At 49.1% G+C, this 21498-nt stretch overlaps 1 protein-coding gene across 3 annotated transcripts in view; it reads right to left on the bottom strand.

The window, feature by feature from the left end:
- The window catches only part of ERFL (ETS repressor factor like), a 103204-nt gene that overhangs the window by 5323 nt on the left and 76383 nt on the right, over positions 1-21498 (bottom strand). For all 3 annotated transcript variants that reach the window (XM_048499389.1, XM_048499388.1, XM_048499390.1), the window contains exons 3-4: positions 10260-10494; positions 1324-1513 (exon numbers count right to left, since the gene is read on the bottom strand). In XM_048499389.1, the coding sequence (XP_048355346.1) occupies positions 1324-1513; positions 10260-10494 (425 nt within the window). The remainder of the gene's footprint in view (positions 1-1323; positions 1514-10259; positions 10495-21498) is intronic.

The following is a 21498-nucleotide window of genomic DNA, read 5'->3' as shown; positions in this document are numbered from 1 at the left end:
CATCTCTAAGTTCAGGATACGGTATTAAAACATAATCAATAACACTATTACCCAAGGGGGAAACAAAGGTATAATCCCCTTTGGTGTCCAGCAAATTTAGACCGTTCAAGGGCACTAGATTAAATTGCAAATTGTGCTATGTTGATCTTTTAAAAGCATATCAAGGACACAGTAAAACCCCAAACCTCTCTCCTTGGGTGAAGCAAAGACATTACAACCCAGCTTCTCTTCTCTGGTCCCAGGGTTGGGGTCAGCATGCCCCAAGGCAGGGTAGCTACCAGGGCCCTGGTCATCCGGAAGGGCCCCCGATTGCATGTAAATGCTCAACCACCCATCTGCTTGCTCTGCCCAGCATTGTCAGGAAAGGGCCCGTGGGTGGCGGGGGCATGAAGAGACATGGGCAAGTGGTTGGAAGAGAGGTATTATGAGGAAGAAGAAGAAGAAGAAGAAGAAGAAGAAGAAGAAGAAGAAGAAGAAGAAGAAGAAGAAGAAGAAGAAGAAGAAGAAGAAGAAGAAGAAGAAGAAGAAGAAGAAGAAGAAGAAGAAGAAGAAGAAGAAGAAGAAGAAGAAGAAGAAGAAGAAGAAGAAGAAGAAGAAGAAGAAGAAGAAGAAGAAGAGGAGGAGGAGGAGGAAGAGGAGGAGGAAGAGGAGGAGAGTTTGGATATATATCCCCCCCTTCTCTCCTGTAGGAGACTCAAAGGGTCTCCCCCCCCTCACAACAAACACCCTGTGAGGTGGGTGGGGCTGAGAGAGCTCCGAGAAGCTGTGACTAGCCCAAGGTCACCCGGCTGGCGTGTGTGGGAGTGTACAGGCTAATCTGAATTCTCTAGATAAGCCTCCACAACTCAAGCGGCAGAGCTGGGAATCAAACCTGGTTCCTCCAGATCAGAGTGCACCTACTCTTAGCCACTGCTCTTAGCCACTACGCCACTGCTGCAGACCATGAGAGGGAGGGCAGGAAGAGATGAGTCAGTGCTAAGCTCCTGGGACCCTCCCTTACGTGCCCGGAGTAAGGCCGATCACCCCTGTGAGGTCAAGAAGGAATTTTCCTTCAGGTCCAATTGACCAGGGATCCCGAAGGTTTTTTGCCTTCATCTGGACATAGAGTAGCCATCCCTGGAGGAAGTGGGCGGGGGGAAGTAGCTGTGAATTTCCTGCTTTGGACAGGGGGGACTAGATGACCTTTGAGTTCCCTTCCAGCATTTGGTTTCTATGCATCTATGTACTGGAAGCAGTGGTAGGCAGAGGAGAGGAGGGGCCCTATGGGCACAATCTGCCTGGGGGCACCGCCAAAGTTCTGGAACCACTCTGTCTGGTACATACCTCGGGGGTTAGTGGCGGACAGTCGGCCCCGGGGCTGCTCCCGTTGAACGGGTTCTGGGCCAGCAGAAATGGCGAGTTGGCGGCCATGTCCAAGAGAGGATAGTTGACCAAAACGACTTTACTGAAGTTGAACTTGTAGGTGAAGCGTTTCCCTTTGGTCTTGTGCAAGATCCGCTTGTTGTAGTAATACCTGGTCAAAAACAAAGGAAGGGGGTGAGGGGGCACCGGGGGGGGGGATTCTGCGGGAATCTCAGGGGTCTGCAACCTGTGGCTCTCCAGATGTTCATGGACTACAAATCCCATCAGCCCCCACCATCTGGAGAGCCGCAGGTTGCAGACCCCTGTGCGGGATCCCCCGACTGGATGGAATGTGCCAAAGGTCAGGTGGACGATGAAACATCTTTATTAACAGACCAGGTGATCGGGAGCAACAGCCGCAGAAGGTCATTGCGTTCACATCCTACATGTGAGCTCCCAAAGGCACCTGATGGGCCACTGCGAGTAGCAGAGAGCTGGACTAGATGGACTTTGGTCTGATCCAGCTGGCTTGTTCTTATGTTCTTATGTTCTTATGTACTTATTCTGATTCAGAAGAAGAGCTGGTTTTTATACCCCACTTTTCGCAATCTATAAGGCAGGGGTGGCCAACCTATGGTGCTCCAGATGTTCATGGACTACAATTCGCATCAGCCCCTGCCAGCATGGCCAATTGGCTGATGGGAATTGTAGTCCGTGCATATCTGGAGCGCCATAAGTTGGCCGCACCTGCTTTAAGGAGTCTCAGAGCGGTTTGCAATCACCTTCCCCATCCCTCCTCACCAAAAGCCCCTTGTGAGGTAGGTGGGGCTGAGAGAGTTCAGAGAGAACTGTGACCGGCTCAAGGTCACCTGGCTGACTTCATGCAGAGGTGCTCGGAATCAAACCCGGTACTCCAGATTAGCATCGGCTGCTCCCGTGAAGGCACAGGGAATCATGGTTCTCCTGAATCTCTGCTGCTCTTAACCACAACACCTTGCTGGATCTCTTGGACCCCTGGCCCACTTAGATCCTGGTCTAAGTTTTACAGATGGAGAACACTGATGCAGAGAGTCTTAGGTGTCCCCTGTGAAAGGGTCGTTTGACCCCCAAAGGGGTCGCGACCCCCAGGCTGAGAACTACTGAGATATAATGTGGACTTAACCACAAGAGGGAGCAAAATACATGTGGAACTGACCCCCCCCCCAAAAAAAAATAGGAAAATGAGAATATGGGAGAGTCCTTTGTCCACCACCTAGTGCTATGTTTGTAGAAAGAGCGAGCTCAAGAGGGTCTGAAAGGCTGACCCAGAATCCGACTGTTAACCTTCTAAATGCACTTTGCAGCTGTTCAGAGGCATTTCTGTCTAACTGTCTTGCAAGTTAAGAATGTTGTGATGATGATGATGATGATGATGAAGAAGAAGAAGAAGAAGAGTTTGGATTTATATCCCCCCTTTCTCTCCTGCAGGAGACTCAAAGGGGCTTACAAGCTCCTTGCCCTTCCCCCCCTCACAACAAACACCCTGTGAGGTAAGTGGGGCTGAGAGAGCTCCGAGAAGCTGTGACTAGCCCAAGGTCACCCAGCTGGCGTGTGTGGGAGTGCACAGGCTAATCTGAATTCCCCAGATAAGCCTCCACAGCTCAGGCGGCAGAGCTGGGAATCAAACCCGGTTCCCCCAGATTAGATACACGAGCTCTTAACCTCCTATGCCATGTGGTGTAGCGGTTTCAGGCCATGGGTCATTACGCCTCTGAATAATCCTTGGCCCCAACACTGCAGAGTGCTGGCAAGTCACATTCTTCATGTCCTGCAAAACTTTTAATTTTGAATTTCTAACCTGTCCCACCCTGAGAACTTGGGGTTAAAGTTGGACACAGCAGCAACAGATTAAAAAAGGTAGTTAAAACACCTGTTCAAATGATTAAAATCCTGCGCAAAATTGAAATGATTGAATGTTGCAAATGAAAACCCATGCACAGATATATTTTTTTAAAATATTTAGATCCATTTTGGAAGGGAGGCAAGATAAAATACTGCCTAATTAATAAATTGCTGCTTTCTTGTGTAGAACAGTTCAATTGTAATTTTCAGATAAGGAAGAAAAATTCAACTAGCCCACTCCCAGGTTTCCTTCTGCTTTATCTAGAGGAGAAGGGTTTCTGATTATTATTTTTTAGGCCAAGAAATGTGCTAGAAAAATAACATAACTAAAAACTCCAGGTAGTAATGGGAGAAGCAGAAACCCCCAATTTTGTTATATCTGGGAGACAAATACGTCCCTAAAACATGTCTGCTCTTCGAGGGATTTTTCATCAAATTTCACGCGGGGGTTCATTCACACAGATGTTGACTCTGCAAAGAGGATGCTGGTCTTTCTAAAATAATAGAATGCCAGATTTCCATCTTCCTCCTGAACTGCAAACACCTTCCAAAAAAATATTTATTTATCTTTCTAGCGGGGGAGGAGGAGGAGGAGGAGAAGAAGAAGAAGAAGAGGAGGAGGAGGAGGAGGAGGAGGAGGAGGAGGAGTTTGGATTTATATCCCCCCTTTCTCTCCTGTAGGAGACTCAAAGGGGCTGACAATCTCCTTGCCCTTCTCCCCTCACAACAAACACCCTGTGAGGGGGGTGGGGCTGAGAGAGCTCCAAAGAGCTGTGACTAGCCCAAGGTCACCCAGCTGGCGTATGTGGGAGTGCACAAGCTAATCTTGTTCACCAGATAAGCCTCCACAGCTCAGGCGGCAGAGAGGGGAATCAAACCCAGTTCCTCCAGATTAGAATGCACCTGCTCTGAACCACTACGTCACTGCTGCTCCAAAGCGGTTTACCTCGTTCTCCATTCTTCTACTTAATCCCTTTTTCTGTGGGTGCAGGAAAATCACACATGCTTTCTGCCACTCTCTCCACTGGGGAAGCTGTCTGCCAGGCGTGCTGTGCTGGTGCCAGAGTACAGAGGCTCTGCTTGGCTCTGCCCTGCTCTTCCCTCTCTGCTGCCGCCACCACTGCCGCCGCCACCTCCTCTTCCTCTCTTTCTCCTTCTCTCTCTCTGACAGTTCTCTCTCTGTCCCTCTGTCGCACAGCAGGGAGTGAGGAGTGGGTAGGAGGAGGAAAACAGGAGCAGAAACCCCAAAGCAAGGGGAAACATTGGGGTTTGTCCACTCTCAGAAACCTCAGGGCTGCCAGGATCTGCAGCGTCGTAAGTGTGAGCACATCTGTCATGAAAACTCTGCCCTGAAGGAAACATACCCTCACTGTGGGGCAGAGTACCAGTGTATAATCGGGTGCAATGTGAGGGCCAAGCTCACCTTAGAGCAGGGGTGGGCAATTATTTTTTCCATGGGGCCGCATAAGAAACAGAAAATATTGTGGAGGGCCGGGCCAAAAGGCTGAACTCAGTTCTGCATAATAGGGGCCGATAAGTGACAGACAGGGGCACAGATCAACTTGGAATCAGTGGCAACAGTTCTGCATACAACACTATTTGGCACAAAGAATCACAGGCTTAACCTACCTGCATAGTTGTCCACTGTGACAATCAAGCAAGTGGGGGAACGACTTAAGTCCCTTTGAGCTTACTTCTTTTTTTTTCATCGACTGAAAGTGGAAAGTGCCCCCCTACAGAAGCCGGTTGCCTTGGCTTGCCGGGCTTCCTGCGGGCTTTTCAGCAGCGCCTCTGCCCCAGCAAGGCAGGGGGGTGAGGCGCTTTTGAAAGCCCCGCAGTAGCAAGCAGTCAAGGCAACCGGCCTCTGCATGGGGCCATTTTCTAAAGATCGCCTCCCCCCAGCAAGGCAGGGGGGCTCAGTCGGGCTTCATCCGCAAGTGGCCGGGATGTGGCCCATGCGGGCCGTATAATGCCCAGGTCTGCTTCCCTTTTTTAGAGGTAGCAGCACCCTCCGTGGAACTTCACTTTCCACTCTTCCTTCCTTCCCGGCACTGCACCTCCACATACACCAAACTTATTTCCCCCTGCGCTGGTATTCTCCGTGTTCTCCCCCTTCCCCCAGGTTTTTGCCTTGGGGAGAGTTGTGGCTCTTTTAGGGAGTCTACAGAATTTATTTCCTGGGCAGAGCCTGCATTCCCCAGCAAAGTTAATAGGAAGCATCAATAGCGCTTAGCTCCTCATAAATATTAATTAGGGAGGTGGAATCTCAAGTGGTCAGAGGGGAGCAGTTAATTAATAAGCAATAACAAATACCCCGGTCGATCAATTACACAAGAAAAGCGGCTGCAGACCGGGGACGAGGGTGCCAAATGGCTTGTGTGGCGGTGGGGCGAAGAACGGGGAACGGGATAATCCCACTGCTCTTTACAGTCTCAAAATATTTGTTTAACCTTGCCGTTCCAAGATAGAGGCAAGCAATTATACTCGCATGGCGAAATGTGATACCGCTTGTGATTTCTGGAAGCATAAAGTAGGTCGCTGTCAGATAGATCTCTCGGTTGTGATTTAGGGATCAGAGAATCTGCGAAACGTGTCCTATTCAGCTGTCTTCGCTACAAGGGGGTTGGGAGAAATGGATCAAGCCACTTGTGATCCAGTGAAATCAATTTCCCCTCGATACTTTCGTTGCGTGTGAGTGTGTTAAGTGTCATCAAGTTGCTTCCGATGCCCGCCACAGATGCAGGCAAAACGTCAGGAGAAAAATACTGCTGCAACACGGCCATACAACCCAGAAAACCCACAACATCCTGATTTTCTTAATACTTCGATAACTTTAAAGGGATCCTAGGGCAGCAAATACTCTTTTGTAAAGCTAAATTCCTTGTTCCAGTCCTGAGAGTATGGAGAATCTCCGACAAAATATGGTACAACCTGTCCTCACTGGCTTGATTTTTTCCCCCTTTCTTTCTCTTATTCCAAATTGGGATTGACTGATACTTTTTGAGGTCTGTTGGTCAGGTGACTGAGTGAGGAAAGAAGGAATAAAGTCATTAGAGACAATGATCTGTGGAAGGAAGGAAGGAAGGAAGGAAGGAAGGAAGGAAGGAAGGAAGGAAGGAAGGAAGGAAGGAAGGAAGGAAGGAAGGAAGGAAGGAAGGAAGGAAGGAAGGAAGGGTGGGAGGAGACAGAGGAAAATAGAAGGAAGGAAGGAAGGAAGGAAGGAAGGGAGGGAGGGGGGAGGGAGGGAGGAAGGAAGGAGGGGAGGGGAGGAAGGAAGGAAGGAAGGAAGGAAGGAAGGAAGGAAGGAAGGAAGGAAGGAAGGAAGGAAGGAAGGAAGGAAGGAAGGAAGGAAGGAAGGAAGGAAGGGAAGGGGAGTGGAGGGAGGAAGGGCTGAAGGAAAGAAGGAAGGAAAGAAGGAAGGAAAGGAAGGAAGGAAGGAAGGAAGGAAGGAAGGAAGGAAGGAAGGAAAGGAAGGAAAGGAAGGAAAGGAAGGAAGGAAGGAAGGAAGGAAGGAAGGAAGGAAGGAAGGAAGGAAGGAAGGAAGGAAGGAAGGAAGGAAGGAAGGAAGGAAGGAAGGAAGGAAGGAAGGAAGGAAGGAAGGAAGGAAGGAATCTCCTCCCCACTAGGAGCTCTATGAATTCAAGTAAAAAGGGGGCTCATGGCAGGAATGGGAGGGGGAAAGAGCCTCCTCAGCCTATTAAAAGCTATGCAGGAGCATACAATGGTAAATCAACTTTGCATATCTCTTGCGATGAAAACCCTGTGAGGTGGGACTTTATGAGGTTGCTATGAGTCAGCTATGACTTGGGGAAGCATCAAACTCATGTTACATCTTACCGGTGGGCCCCAAAATGATCCTTGGACACTGTTGCCCGCCCTCCCAGTTAAAATATCTCCCCCAACCCAATAATCGCCTTAAATGTAGATAACAGAAAGGTTCATAACTGATTCCTTGGTGCAGAGGGAAAGAAGTAGATCCAACGTTTACTTTTCTTGCCTTCAAGTTTTGTCTTAACTTCTAACACAAGAAGACCCGCAAGTAACAGGTGGCACTCTCTTGAAATCAGTGAGGGCATAGATCCTGCGACTGTGCTCTCTTGAAATCAGTGAATACACAGGCTTTTTAGAACTAGGTCTTTAAAAGGTACTTATAAGCAATTTGGAATGTCCCTTCAATCAAATGAAGTGCTGGTGTTCCAAAGCTGGTGGAGATGAACATTCAAAAATTGGCCTTGTATTCTAGCAATGAACTAAACCTTCCTAATGCCGCGACCCTTTAATGCAGTTCCTCATGTTGTGGTGACCCCCGACCCTAACATTTATCCGTTTTACAGATGGAGAACACTGGTGCAGAGAGTCTTAGGCGACCCCTGTGAAAGGGTCGTTTGACCCCCAAAGGGGTCACGACCCACAGGTTGAGAACCACTGAACTAAACCATTTGTGTAATACATTCTAAGTTATCTTCATCCTGCATTTCACCGAAACTGCCTCATTCCATCAGGATCTTCACTGTGAACATCAGAAGACCCCTGCTGGATCCAACTAGCGGTCCATCTAGTCCAGCATCCTGTCTCACACAGTGGACAACCAGTTTCTCGCCCCCCCCCCCCCCCCGGCACAGAGTTTCAAAGGGTTTACATTGGTAAAAAGTACAGGAAGTTCTGCATCTGTTTATATATAGGGAGGGATTTTAGCACAGGGTGGGGGGCACTGTACACTACTTTGCATTCAAGAAGAAAATTCAAGTTCTATGTATTGTCGAAGGCTTTCATGGCCGGAATCACTGGGGTATTGGCCGGTTTCTGGGCTGATGGTAGTAAAGCATTTACTAGTAAAGCATCTGTGACTGGCACCTTCAGAGGATCTGATGGTAGTAAAGCATTTACTACCATCAGATCCTCTGAAGATGCCAGCCACAGAGGCAGGTGAAACGTCAGGAGAAAATGCTACTAGAACACGGCCATAGAGCCCGGAAACCACACAGTGCCCCAATTCAAGACACTTATACAGCTGGTTGGGAGACACCTTCCTTTGCCTATAGCCCTAGAGAGTGGCTGCCAATCTAAGTAGATTCTGGCCTGTTTTGCACAGGCAACACAAATGGGTTAGATGAACCCATGTTCCTTGGGGCTTTCCCCACTTACCTTTCTGGCTGCACGCTTACTCCTCCTCGAAAGTAGAAGCGCGTGGTCCAGCGGCACTCCCCACTTCTGTGGCAAGGGAAGGGCAAACCATTTGCAGCTGCCCCGGACAGCTAAGCCGCCTTTGTACCACCTCAGCGCGCCATTAATTCCCGGCTATGCTGGAAGAAACGGGTACCTTTTGATGACTCCTCAAGCACGGAGCGGAAAGCTTTAGCAGGGTCGTGGGGAACCCTGGAGGAGCACTCCAAGAACATGATCGCTGAGAGGGCGCGATATTTTGCTGGCGCGACCAGAAGGTGAGTATGTAAAAGCCCCTTTGTGTCGTCTCGTGCATGGTGGGTGCAGTGGCCATCCAGGATCACTGGGCTCCCGGCGTCAGGGTGCAGCAACATGGTTTGCACAGGAACCACTGTGTTTCCCTGTGAACCACACATCCAAGAATCCACCTGAGAATCCCCCTAAGAATCCTCCCACCTGAGAATCCCTCCCACACACTGACAGCACAAAATGGCGGCTGCCTAGAGAATCCACTCTAATGGCAGCCACCTGCAGAATCCACCATAATGGTAGACGGAGGGTGGGAATAGAATGCTTCCTGCTTGCCATAGTTTGCACAGGCAAGCAGGAAGCATCTGGAACCCTGGTTAAAGGGGGAAAGTTGCTAATTTAATGACTTTCCTTTAACCCAGGTTCAGCCAAATATGAGTTAGAAGCAGAGGTGGGATCCAGCAGGTTCTCACAGGTTCCCGAGAGTAGGTTACTAATTATTTGTGTGTGCCGAGAGGGGGTTACTAATTGGTGATTTTGCCACGTGATTTTTGCCTTAGTTATGCCCCTCCTCCACTCCTCAGCAGAACTTGAAGGCAGTCCCAGCAGGAGGTGACATGGGCTATGTGTGTGTGCAGCTCTGCACCTATGTGCGCATTTGTTTCCCCGCCTAAGCGACTAAAGTGCAGCGGCTGCCCTGCCCCAGCCCTCGCCAGTGCCCCGCCCTTCTAGAATTCCTGGCCACGCCTCGCTTCGCACCCCACCCAGCCCCATTGGCGCTACGCCACTGTTTGAATCCCACCACCATGGGAACCTGTTACTAAAATTTTTGGATCCCACCACTGGTTAGAAGCATTTGTGGGGGGGGGGCAGTTCTGGGGGATTATTTGACCTGTGCTGAATCACCCTACATTGAGCTAGTCCAGGGGTCTGCAACCTGCGGCTCTCCAGATGTTCATGGACTACAAATCCCATCAGCCCCTGCCAGCATGGCCAATTGGCCATGCTGGCAGGGGCTGGTGGAATTTGTAGTCCATGAACATCTGGAGAGCCGCAAGTTGCAGACCTCTGAGCTAGTCAAACTGGCACAGTGACTGGGCATGAGGCCGCTTTATATGCACTTAAAAATAATCCATGACCCAGGTAATTAATCAATGGAACTCTTGTTAATAGCCTTAGATATGGGGCTTAACAAGAAACCAATTACGTTCCTGAATTATCTCATTATTATGAAATAAAGATTGACAGCAGGAAATAACTGTACTCTTAAAGAGCTCACCAATACTCTGGAGAACTACATTGGTGTTTTTGACTTGTGCACTGTCCTGTTTGACCAAAACAATGCTGCAACGCTGCGGTGCATTGGTAGGGAGCACTGCAATGATATAGTGCCATGGTGGCGAACCTTTGGCACTCCAGACGTTATGGACTACAATTCCCATCAGCCCCTGCCAGCATGGCCATGCTGGCAGGGGCTGATGGGAACTGTAGTCCATAACATCTGGAGTGCCAACGGTTCGCCACCACTGATATAGCGCAAGACCATATGGATCACTTGAAATGTACAGGAGGCACGGCCGTCATTCGTTTGGCGGTTCCCTCCTTCATCCCACCCAGCGTCTCACCTCAGAGCTCTGCTCAGCTTGTCGTAGTTCATGTGGGGCTTGCATTTGCGAATGCCCCACAGCCGGGCCACCTCGTCGGGATCCTTGATGACAAACTCCCCATAATCCCCCTGCCAAGCGATGACGTTCTGGTACTCCTCTTTCTGCAGAAGCTCCAGGATGAAATGCCACAGCTGGATCTGCCGGGAGCCGGGACTGGATTCCGGCTTGTAGGCCCAATCAGGGAAGGCAAACCCTGTCCAGTGGAGAAAAGGAACAAACCAGTTTTATCCCAGAAGGCATTACCAGGGCTCGCCACAACTGGATACTCATTTCGCTTCAGGGAAGTGATGTGTTTTCTCCTATGCATCGGCACAGGAAGGCTTCTAGCCACAAACTGTTTGTATGTGAAGGAAACTATTCCTGGCAAGCATCAGACTGTAGAATTGCCAACTCTGGGTGGGAGATTTGGGGGCAGTGGGTGGAGCTTAGGAAGGGGTGGGCGGAGCTTAGGAAAAGGAGGGGTTTGGAGGTTGGAGATGCTGCCATTTTCCCTCGGGGGTGGAAAGGGTCTCTATCATCTGGAGATCCACTGTAATTATGGGAGATCTCTGGGCCCAGTGGCATAGTGCCAAGGGGGCGAGGTGGGGCGTGATGCACCAGTACGCGCTGGTGCGGGAGCGTGGCAGGGGTGTGGCAGGGGCGTGGCAGGGGCACAGGATTCAGGAATGCCCCGGGCACAGGTCTACCTCGCTCCGCCCCTGTCTGGGGCCCACTTGGAAGCTGGTAACCCTACAAAGCAAAACAGCGTGTGTGGTGATGCGTGCCTTTAAGAATTTGAGTTGATGGGTAGAGTTAAGAGACCCAGGGAAAGCAGCTGAAATGGAGACCTGTTAGAATTCAGACTGACAGCTTCTGGGCAGCTGTTAACTGTTCGATCGTTCCTCCTGTTAGCCTGCGAATAAACTTGTTTAAAACACTACGGGGTTGTCCTGGCATTTATCCCAACACCGCAGCTCCCTGTACCAATGTAGGGAGCCTGAGTCAAGACTACCCCAGTAGTGCTGCCAACTTCCAGGTGGTCACCATATTCAAATGTCAGGAATGTGCCTGTCAGTTGATGGGTGGCAGGCATAACAAGGGGGGGATGGCTGATTATTGCTTTGTGCAGATATCCAGTGCTCTCTCCCTCCTTCCGAGGACAGCCTTGACAGCCCAGGAGACCTGATCTTATCTTAAGGGGAGTGTGAGCTGTTCCCAGGCTCGTAATGTTTTGTAGTGAGAAATGTGAAGCCGTTTGGCTACGGGGGAGGGGCCAGCGTGGGATATAGGCAGTAAATTTGAGTGGGAATCCTCAGAATCGTCCTCAATCATTTCCTCCAATAAACGCCTTCCAATAATTTGGGGTGTAACTCTAGATATCAACCCTGCAGCCACTATTACACCAAGCAGCTATGAGTAATAAAATCCTCCCCATACTCCACAGTCCTTAACTTCAAACAGAGGCGTACCTAGGGAAAATGGAGCCCGGTGCAAAATCTGAGTCTTGTCCCCCCGCCCCCTCATGGGCAGCTGCTGTGATGCTGGAATCTACCCCCAAACAGCATCACTTTCAATGGTGTTTAAACTAGGGAGCCCAGATTCTCCTTTTAAATCCACCTTAAAGGGAGAATTTGGGGTCCCCAGTTAAAACAACATTGAAAATGATGCTGTTTTGGGGTGGGTTATCCCCCACCCTGAAACAGCATCACTTTCAATGTTTAAACTGGGGACCTCATATTCTCCCTTTAAATCCATGCCAAAGGGGGTGGATTAAAAGGATAATCTGGGGAAATGTGGAGGGTGCCTGCTGTCAGGCATGCAATTGTTAAGCTAGGAGCACCAAAATTTCAGGGTACCTTTAGGAGACTCTCCTGATGATACCACCCAGGTTTGCTGAAGTTTGGTTCAGGGGGTCCAAAGTTATGGACCCTCAAAGGTGTAGCCCCCATCTCCTGTTAGCTCCCATTGGAAACAATGGGGGATGGGGCCAGCCAATTTGGGAGTTCATAACTTTGGACTCCCTGAACCAAACCTCACCTAACTTGGGCAGTATCATCAGGAGAGACTCCCAAAAAAATCTCTGAAATTTTGGTGCTACTAGCCTAAAAACTGCGCATTCTACAGGCCAAAAACCTGAAAAACACTAAAAATACCAACCCCCCCCCCCACAAACGAACCTGCATTTTTGCACCCCCCACAAGGGGGCGCCCGGTGCACCACGCACCCCCCTGTCCCCTGTTAGCTTCGCCTCTGACTTCAAATGTGTCTCAAATCTCTTATTACATCACAGTGTATTTAATTTCATGCGATCCATATTAACACAGACCTAATTGCATCTTTCCCTAAAAATATAACAACCAAACCTTATTTTCATCCATAAGTATAAATAAAAAATATACGTTCCAATTGAAAATATAAATGGGCTAACTACATAAAGGTATTCTCAAATGTGACTCCTTTTTGGATTCCTTCCCTCTGTACACAGGCATTGTCAAATTCATCCGCCTGCTAAGGTCTGATCTCAGACACTCTTCTTTACAGACCGAATGTCTATTAATTTATTAAGAATTATGTTGTATTTATTAACAGTTATTACGGCACAGAGACGTTTTTCTAGCACATGCTGGCCTACGAGGCCATAATGCTGCAATGAAGAGGGGAAGCACAGAGAAGGAATTGTTGCTCTCTCCAGGATTGCAGGAAGTATCTGCCAAGCTGCCCTGGTTTGTGCACACACACAGCAATCCATAACAGTGGTGAGCCGGAGTGCCGCTTAAACTGAATGAGCCACGGCTGAGAGATCATTGACATGGAAATGAGACTGATCAATAGGCTGACTTTTCCTTAAAAGCCATGGGGATGGGGGGGGGGCGGGGGGAGGGGGCGCTCACTCTTTTCTTTCCAACCGTTTCCCCAACAAAAAAAATGGCCTCAAATTCATTTAGTGCAGGGGTGTCCAACTCTGGTGCCCCAGATGTTCATGGACTACGATTCCCATCAGCCCCTGCCAACATGCCCTAGAACAGTGGTGGCAAACCTATGGCACGGGTGCCAGAGGTGGCACTCAGAACCCTTTCCGTGGGCACATGAAAAGAGTGCCCCCCCCCCATATCTAGGCTGGTCTGGGCTGCTGGGCTCGATTATTAACATTAAACCTAAGACCTAGTTTTGGGGAAGCAGTGTAGGTAACCCTGTTAAGCGCTGTTAAACCCCACTGATTTTCATGTGAAGAACTAAAGTGCAATCCTGTAATGTATTGTATTGATGTGAGGTACTGTATTGTTTTAAGAGTCTGCAGCTGCTGCACTGATAATTGGTAATTAGTATTTGTGTTATATTGAGCACAGCTGCATGGTGATTTTAGGCTATGTGTGAGTAGCAGCCATGAAATAAAGTGTTGTATTTTGTTCCTCCAACTCCTGATTCCTGAGACATAACAGATCCTTTACCTGGCAGTAAGCTCGGTTGCTGGCAATGGGGCTTGCTTCTGAGCAAACCCTCCGAGGGTCGTGATTCACCCGCTGGAAGAGTTGCATGGTTGCTTCAAAGCAAAGCCACCAACTACCACCAAGCTTACTCCTGAATAACACACACCTCAGAGCCAACCGTTTTTCTAAAATAAAACCTCAGTATTCAGGTTAAATTGTTGTGTTGGCACTTTGCAATAAATAAGTGGGTTTTGGGTTGCAATTTGGGCACTTGGTCTCGAAAAGGTTCACCATCACTGCCCTAGAACATAGCTTGACATTCTAACCCATAGCCAAACGGCTTCACATTTCTCACTACAAAGCCCTACAAGTCTGGGAACAGTTCACACTCCCCATAAGGTAAGATCAGGTCTCCTTGGCTGTCAAGGCTATCCTCGGAAGGAGGGAGAGAGGGCCAATGGGCAGTGCTGATAGGAAATGTACTCCATTAACATCTGGGGCGCCAGAGTTGGACAACCCTGATTTAGTGTGTGCATGTGGGGTGGGGGTGGTTGGTTGGTTGGTTATCCATTTATTTAACTTCATTTACATCCCACCTTTCTCCCCAGTGGGGACTGGAGGTGGCTTACATATTCCTCCTCTCCTCCATTTTGTCCTCACAACAACCCTGTAAGGTAGGGTTAACCTGAGAGGGTGTGACTGACCCAAAATGAGGCCCCTAGAACAGGGGTCTGCAAACTCTGACTCTCCAGATGTTCACAGACTACTGTTCCCATCAGCCCCTGCCAACTTGGCCAATGTGCAGCACTGATGGGAATTGTAGTCCATGAACATCTGGAGAGCCACAGTTTGCAGACCCTCTGCCCTAGAACCTAGCTCATAGCATCAAACTGGCAGGGGGTGATGGGAACTGTAGTCCATAACATCTGGAGGGCCGCGAGTTTGACACCTGTGAACTTGACACAACCACTACACAAAGACGGAGTGTTTTCTAAATGGAACTAAGTGCTGAGCATGAAGAGGGGAATTCTTATTGTATTTACATGCAACTGCCCATTAAGGAAAGCAGATGACTGTGGAGAGCCAGTGTGATAAAGTGGTTAAGAGTGGTGAACTCAGATCTGGAGAACCACGTTTCATTCCCCACTCGTCCACATGAGTGGCAGACTCAAGAAGAAGAAGAAGAGTTGGATTTACATCCCCCATTTCTCTCCTGTAAGGAGACTCAAAGGGGCTTACAAACTCCTTTCCCTTCCCTCCTCACAACAAACACCCTGTGAGGTAGGTGGGGCTGAGAGAGCTCCGAAGAACCGTGACTAGCCCAAGGTCACCCAGCTGGCGGGTGTTGGAGTGCACAGGCTTGGTTGGATCCAGAATCCAGGAAGGGTGGGGAGTTATCAGAAGAAAAATATGCTTCCCACTGAAACCGCTGGAAATCAAAACTGAGCTGAGTAACCAAATGAATAACTTTAGTAGCTAATTTAATGAAACCAACCGCACTGCCCTTAATGGAGCTGCCACCTTCTAATTTCACCAAGTTGGCAAGGGTTGGCAAGGGTATAACTCTGCTTAGCAAGGCACTGAAAATCAGGAAGGGAGAGAGAAACTGGAAGGAAGGAAGGAAGGAAGGAAGGAAGGAAGGAAGGAAGGAAGGAAGGAAGGAAGGAAGGAAGGAAGGGAGAGAGAGAGAGAGAGAGAGAGAGAATGGAGGAAGAAAGAAAGAGAGAGAGAGAGAAAGAGAGAGGAGGAAGGGAGGAAGAAAGAGAGAGAAGGAAGGAAGGAAGGGAGAAAGAGAGAATGGAGAAAGAAAGAGAGAGAGAAAGAGAAAAAAATAAGTTTTTCTCTTGTAGATTAGGTCTGGTATATAATTTAAGGAAGCAAATAGTTTCAGCTCGGTTGTGAAACTTTCTGCAGTTTGGGGGATTAGTTGCTGTATGGATTGAAGAGACATAAAGGAGATTGCTACAGTTTATAAAGCGATTTCCCTGCATAGTTAAAGATTTTTCCATTGAACTCCGAGAAGGTCACATGTTTGGATGTTCCAAGTCTGGTAGACAAAGCAGAATCTCCATGAGGAACAATCCATATTGAAACAGGTCAGCAGTCTGGGCACTGATGGGATCTGGGAACTGGTTTGCTCTGAACCTGAGCTCTTTTATTATTACACAAAGCGTCCCAGACTGGCACAATAGCATGAGAAATTATTATATCCTGAATAGCTGGATTGTCTGTTTATACTTAAGGTGCAGCCCTCCGATTTTATTTTGCATTCTGCCACTTCAGAATAGTTTGTGTACAATGTTTGGATACTGTATTGTCAAAGGCTTACGTGGCCAGAATCACTGGAGTGTTGTGTGGTTTCCAGGCTGTATGGCCATGGTCTAGTAGCATTTTCTCCTGACGTTTTGCCTGCATCTGTGGCTGGCATCCTCTGAAGATGCCAGCCACAGATGCAAGCGAAACGTCAGGAGAAAATTTGTAAGCAAGCCTTTATTGGCATAGGCAGCAGTACAACAATAATAAAAACAGATTTAAAAGCATATACAATACAGGATACACATGTTAGGACGAAGGAAATCTACTGGCATTTAGTAATTTCCAGGAGAAAGTCTGCCACTATCATACAGAGAGAAGGATCAGGGTTGTCCAACAAGTAGTGTAATCTAAATAAATCGGGGAGACCGGGTAAATGTAAAGGAGTGAGATTCACATACTTGGATCTGATTTCCTTGAATCTGAGACAGTGAAGTAATTGGTGGGCCAGAGATTCAACTGAGCCATCATTACATGGGCACAATCTTTTAGCCTTTTCTTGCTTATTAAATCTGCCAGTCAGGAGAAAATGCTACTAGAACACAGCCATACAGTCCAGAAAACCCACAACACCCCAATATTTGGATACTGTTTTACCACAGGCAGTTTCTGTCTCTGTGTTAGTTTGGGCCTAGTATGGCCATTTCATATACCAGAAAAGTTTGCCTTGATGGGCCTCTGTCCTTGGGCACTGCTCAAAGAATTGTGTGTGTGTGTGTGTGTGTGTGTGTGTGTGTGTGTGTGTGTGTGTGTGTGTGTGTGTGTGTGTGTGTGTGTGTGTGTGTGTGTGTGTGATTTTGATGCTTCATGTCCACAGTCCAAGTGCTGAAAGTGTAGAGCAGGATTGTCTAACTCTGGCCTTCCAGATGTTTGTGGACTACGATTCCCATCCACCTCTGCCAGCACCAGATGGGAATAGTAGTCCATGAGCCTCTGGAACTCCTGGGTTGGACATCCTTGGTGTAAAGTTTAAGGGGTTAATATTCAGTAGAAGGAGCTGGGTTTGGTACATTTCTGTCTTTGTGTACGTTTTGGATTTTGATTTTGAAGTTCAAATTAAAAATGGTCAATGACAATTGGTGTAGACATTCTCACCCTGGCTCTGCTTTGAGAAGACTTGGCGGAACCGATAGTCATGGAAGGAAGGTACGAGGGAACAGCATCTTTCACTGGTGGGGTGGGGCGGGGCTGTGGGGCTGGGTGGCGGCCCAGCCAGGCTGCTTTTTCAGCCAGCTGCTCTTTGCAGTCGGCTGAACTAAGGTAAGTGGGTGGGGCAGGGGTAGGGAGAGTGGGGCCCCGTGGGGGGTGTGGGGCCCCCCACCCCGACCCCCCCACTTACCTCAGTTCAACTGGTGGCCCAGTCAGGCCACTAAAGTAAGCGGGGGATTGGGCCCCACAGGGGGAGCTGCAGGGAGGCCAAGGGGCGCCAGGGGCGGGGCCTAGGTGCCACTCCCCCTCTCCGGAACCTAAAGTGAACAGGTGGAAGGGAAGGAAATAAAGGGCCTCCTGCCTGTTGTGTCCACGCAGGAGCACCTCCAACCCGGAATTGTGCAAAAGGATTGCTGGTTTAGCCATTTTCAAAAATCCTGGGTTGAGGGGAACAAAACGGGCCAAACTCATTTTGGGAACGGGACCTGTGTGAAGTTCCTGCAGACGATATGTTTGGCCTGTGCTGAATCAACCAATTACTTGTTTGTTTGTTTGTTTGTTTGTTTGTTGGATTTGCAGGCCACCTCACCCCTGGAGGGCTCAAGGCGGCTCACAGTATAGCTGTTCTCTAAGACAGCAATCAATACAAAATATAACTTAAACCCATTAAAACTTGAGCAGCAGTTATAAATAAATGTTTATTGTAAATAAACATTTTAAGGGCTGTTTTATCTACCTGTTTGGGGCATCCACATCCTGTCTGCAGGGAGAGGTTACCCTTGCAGGCCTTTCCTCTGGTTGTTCCCCCCGACCTAGGCCCCATTAATGCCGAGGGAGCGGGGGTCTGTATTTTGTCTGACGAAGGGAACTTGGCTCTCAAAAGCTCACATCCCAGAAATCTGGCTGGTGTCTAAAGTGCTACCGGGCCCAAATCTAACTGTTCTACAGCACACCAAAATGGCTACATTCCAAAACGAAGGCATGCAGGGATGCTTTTCCCACACACAACATGACCCTACACTTGAGGAGACCTCGGCGACTGAGTTTCCTCTCATCTCCGAGAGCTCCTTCCAGAAGCTGAGCCGCTGTGTCACTTGGTGCGGCTATTTTCACTCTTTGCTTTCAGATCTGAATTCTATTGCAGGCTTTAATAACAACTTGACATTGTGGTGTATGTGAGTGTGTGTGTGTTTGAATGCAAGCAGTCCTCGAGGGGCAGGGGTAGCCAGCTCGGTCACCTCCACCCCGCCTAATTAATCATGGCTAAAAGCTGAGCTCTCTCTGGAGCTCAGGAGGGACGGACTTCAAGCAGAAGGTGCGAAGGGAGTTTGCTCTGCCCTCTTCTGCGCAGGAGAGGTCAGGCTGGCCTTCCTCAGATCTGTGCCTCTATCTATGAATCTATCATTAACAGGCCTAATGAACTGCTGATCAATGCCTTGATTTTCAGTTACCTTTGGCACCCCTGCAGTAAATTACATTCACTGCCCCCCAAGGCCTCTCCATGCATCATTCGGATGCCGTGGTCCTCAAGCCGTGAGGCCAAGGTCCCCGAGGAGGTTCAAAGTAGTTGGTTTCAAAGTCCTAAACACTTCTCTTGATCCTGGCTCTTGTTTGCGAGCAGATTTCGGCTGGGTAGAATGCCGTGGCCCTCTGCCCCCACCCCCTGCACTGAGTGATGGTTGGAAGAACCAATGAAAGAAGGTTGTTGTGCCAATTGAGCCATGGGGTCTCTTAACTTCAGCCAAGTTGGGGGGAAAACATCCGGTCTTTCTGACCCCCCCTCTGTCTTGAATCAGGATTCACTGTTATACCCCATAAAGTGGAGCCCCTGGGGTAAAATGCGGTCAGTTCTGACCCCTGCCCCTCAAAAAAAGAAAAGTAGTAAATAAATTGAAAGAAAGTACTCTAGATAAGAAGAAGAGTTGGATTTATATCCCCCCTTTCTCTCCTATAGGAGACTCAAAGGGGCTTACAAACTCCTTTCCCTTCCTCCCTCACAACAAACACCCTGTGAGGTAGGTGGGGCTGAGAGAGCTCCGAAGAACTGTGACTAGCCCAAGGCCACCCAGCTGGCGTGTGTTGGAATTCCCCAGATAAGTCCCGGTTCCTCCAGATTAGAGAACACCTCCTCTTAACCACTATGCCACTGCTTCTCCTTTGCACTTTGCCCTCACCTGGATAGCCTAGGGCAGGGATTCAAATCCGGTTGTCCCAGATCCTAGTTTGACATGCTGACCACTACGACCAGACCAGGCCTTGTTTCTGTTTTTCCATCGTGCGCTGTCCGTTTTGCAAACAGGAAAAACAGCATCCAGAACTGCTGTGCTGTAAAAGAACTCTCAACTATTTGTGGCACATATGTGGGCTGGGTGCTCCTTGTGTCTCACTGTTATACCCGTGTAATGCGCTGGCTAATGCGCTGGATTCAAGCCCGTTCCGCTGGGCCAAGATGCTGACTCTGTGACTTTGGCCCTGACACCAGGCTTCGATTGGATAAACTAAGGGTGAGAAACCCTAGATCAGGGGCCCCCAACCGGGTGCCTGTGGATATTAAGGTGCTCCCCTGCCCCTTTCCTGATGTGCACCAAGTTGTTTTAGAAAATGGGAGTGGCTTAGTGGGGCAGTTGTCCAACAGGGCTTTTAATTGGCTGAAGAAGAAGAGAGGAGGAGGAGTTTGGATTTATATCCCCCCTTTCTCTCCTGTAGGAGACTCAAAGGGACTTACAATCTCCTTGCCCTTTCCCCCTCACAACAAACACCCTGTGAGGTAGGTGGGGCTGAGAGAGCTTCAAGAAGCTGTGACTAGCCCAAGGTCACCCAGCTGGCGTGTGTGGGAGTGCACAGGCTAATCTGAATTCCCCAGATAAGCCTCCACAGCTCAGGCGGCAGAGCGGGGAATCAAACCCGGTTCCTCCAGATTAGATACACGAGCTCTTAACCTCTTACACCACTGCTGCTCCTGAGCAGATTAAAAGGCATCCTCTTAAAATGAGCTTTTAACCTGAAACATCAAAGAGTTACTATTGGTTATATGTCACCTAGCTCCCCAACATTTGTGGTTGGCTCACATTTTTGTGATTGTGCCCACTGGCCTCTCTGTCAGAATCCCAAAGGTGCCCACAGGTGCTAAAAGGTTGGGGACCCCTGCCTCAATACTGCTTTGAGAGCCTTGGAAAAAGGGTTAGAAACTCATTTGTTTATTTAGTGCTTTTCTATCCTGTCCTTCCTCCAAAAGGCTCAGGGGGCCAGGCATTGTTTGGTGCCCCTCTGTTTTCTCCTCACAACGATCCTGCAAGGTAGGTTAAGCAGAGAGAGAACAAGGTCACCCCTTTCTTAGCAAGTCAGGATTTGAACAGAGGTTTCCCAATATTTTAGTCTGACACTCTCCCCCAGCCCCCCCCCCCCCAGCCTCACTGAGCCGGGGGGCACCTTTGGGAGTCTGACAGAGGGTGATGGGCACCGCCACAAACCGGCTGGCACAGGAGACAGAGCTGTGCACAGAGGAAGACTCAGTGTAGGGGACAAGAGCTGTAGGAGAGAATAAAACAAACCTTCATGGGCAGCTGCTAAAACAATGTCATTGTAATTTGCAAAACCAGTAAGATCCTGAAATGACCAATCAGAGCCCTGCTGGGCAGGAGCCCATTCTGGCCCCACCCACTTCCTAAAGACACACACTAGAAAAGATGCCAGTGAAGAAGGAGGAGGAGTTTGGATTTATATCCCCCCTTTCTCTCCTGCAGGAGACTCAAAGGGGCTGACAATCTCCTTGCCCTTCCCCCCTCACAACAAACACCCTGTGAGGTGGGTGGGGCTGAGAGAGCTCCGAGAACTGTGACTAGCCCAAGGTCACCCTGAGCTGGCAGAGCTGGGAATCAAACCCAGTTCCTCCAGATTAGATACACGAGCTCTTAACCTCCTACGCCACTGCTAACCCTAACCCTAAAGACACACACTAGAAAAGTTGCCAGTGAGTGTTATGGCACAGGCACCAGGGCCTGCTTTAATCGTTATGCCACGCTGGCTCTCATGCAGAAACACAGACAGCAAGGTAGGGAGTCCCATTTATTCCTCCCCCCCCCCCAACCCAGAACTGTAACTAAGCTGTTAAGATTCTTGTTTTGACTTCCAGGCTATTATTCCAGCCAGGATGCAGGGTGGGGGTGGGGGAGCAGTCAGCTGGCTAATGAAACATGCAAGGCTCCTGTCCTTCGAGGCCCCGCGCGGAAAAGAGTGCCCTGCGGTTAAAACCACTTCCTTTGATTGTCCCTCTTGCCCCCCAGCCTCAAGCTCGGAGCTACAAACTCTCGAGCTGTCTAGACCTTTGG

This window comes from Sphaerodactylus townsendi, linkage group LG06 (assembly GCF_021028975.2).
Source record: "Sphaerodactylus townsendi isolate TG3544 linkage group LG06, MPM_Stown_v2.3, whole genome shotgun sequence".
Lineage (NCBI taxonomy): Eukaryota > Metazoa > Chordata > Lepidosauria > Squamata > Sphaerodactylidae > Sphaerodactylus > Sphaerodactylus townsendi.
This window is presented reverse-complemented; position numbering and strand designations above follow the sequence as displayed.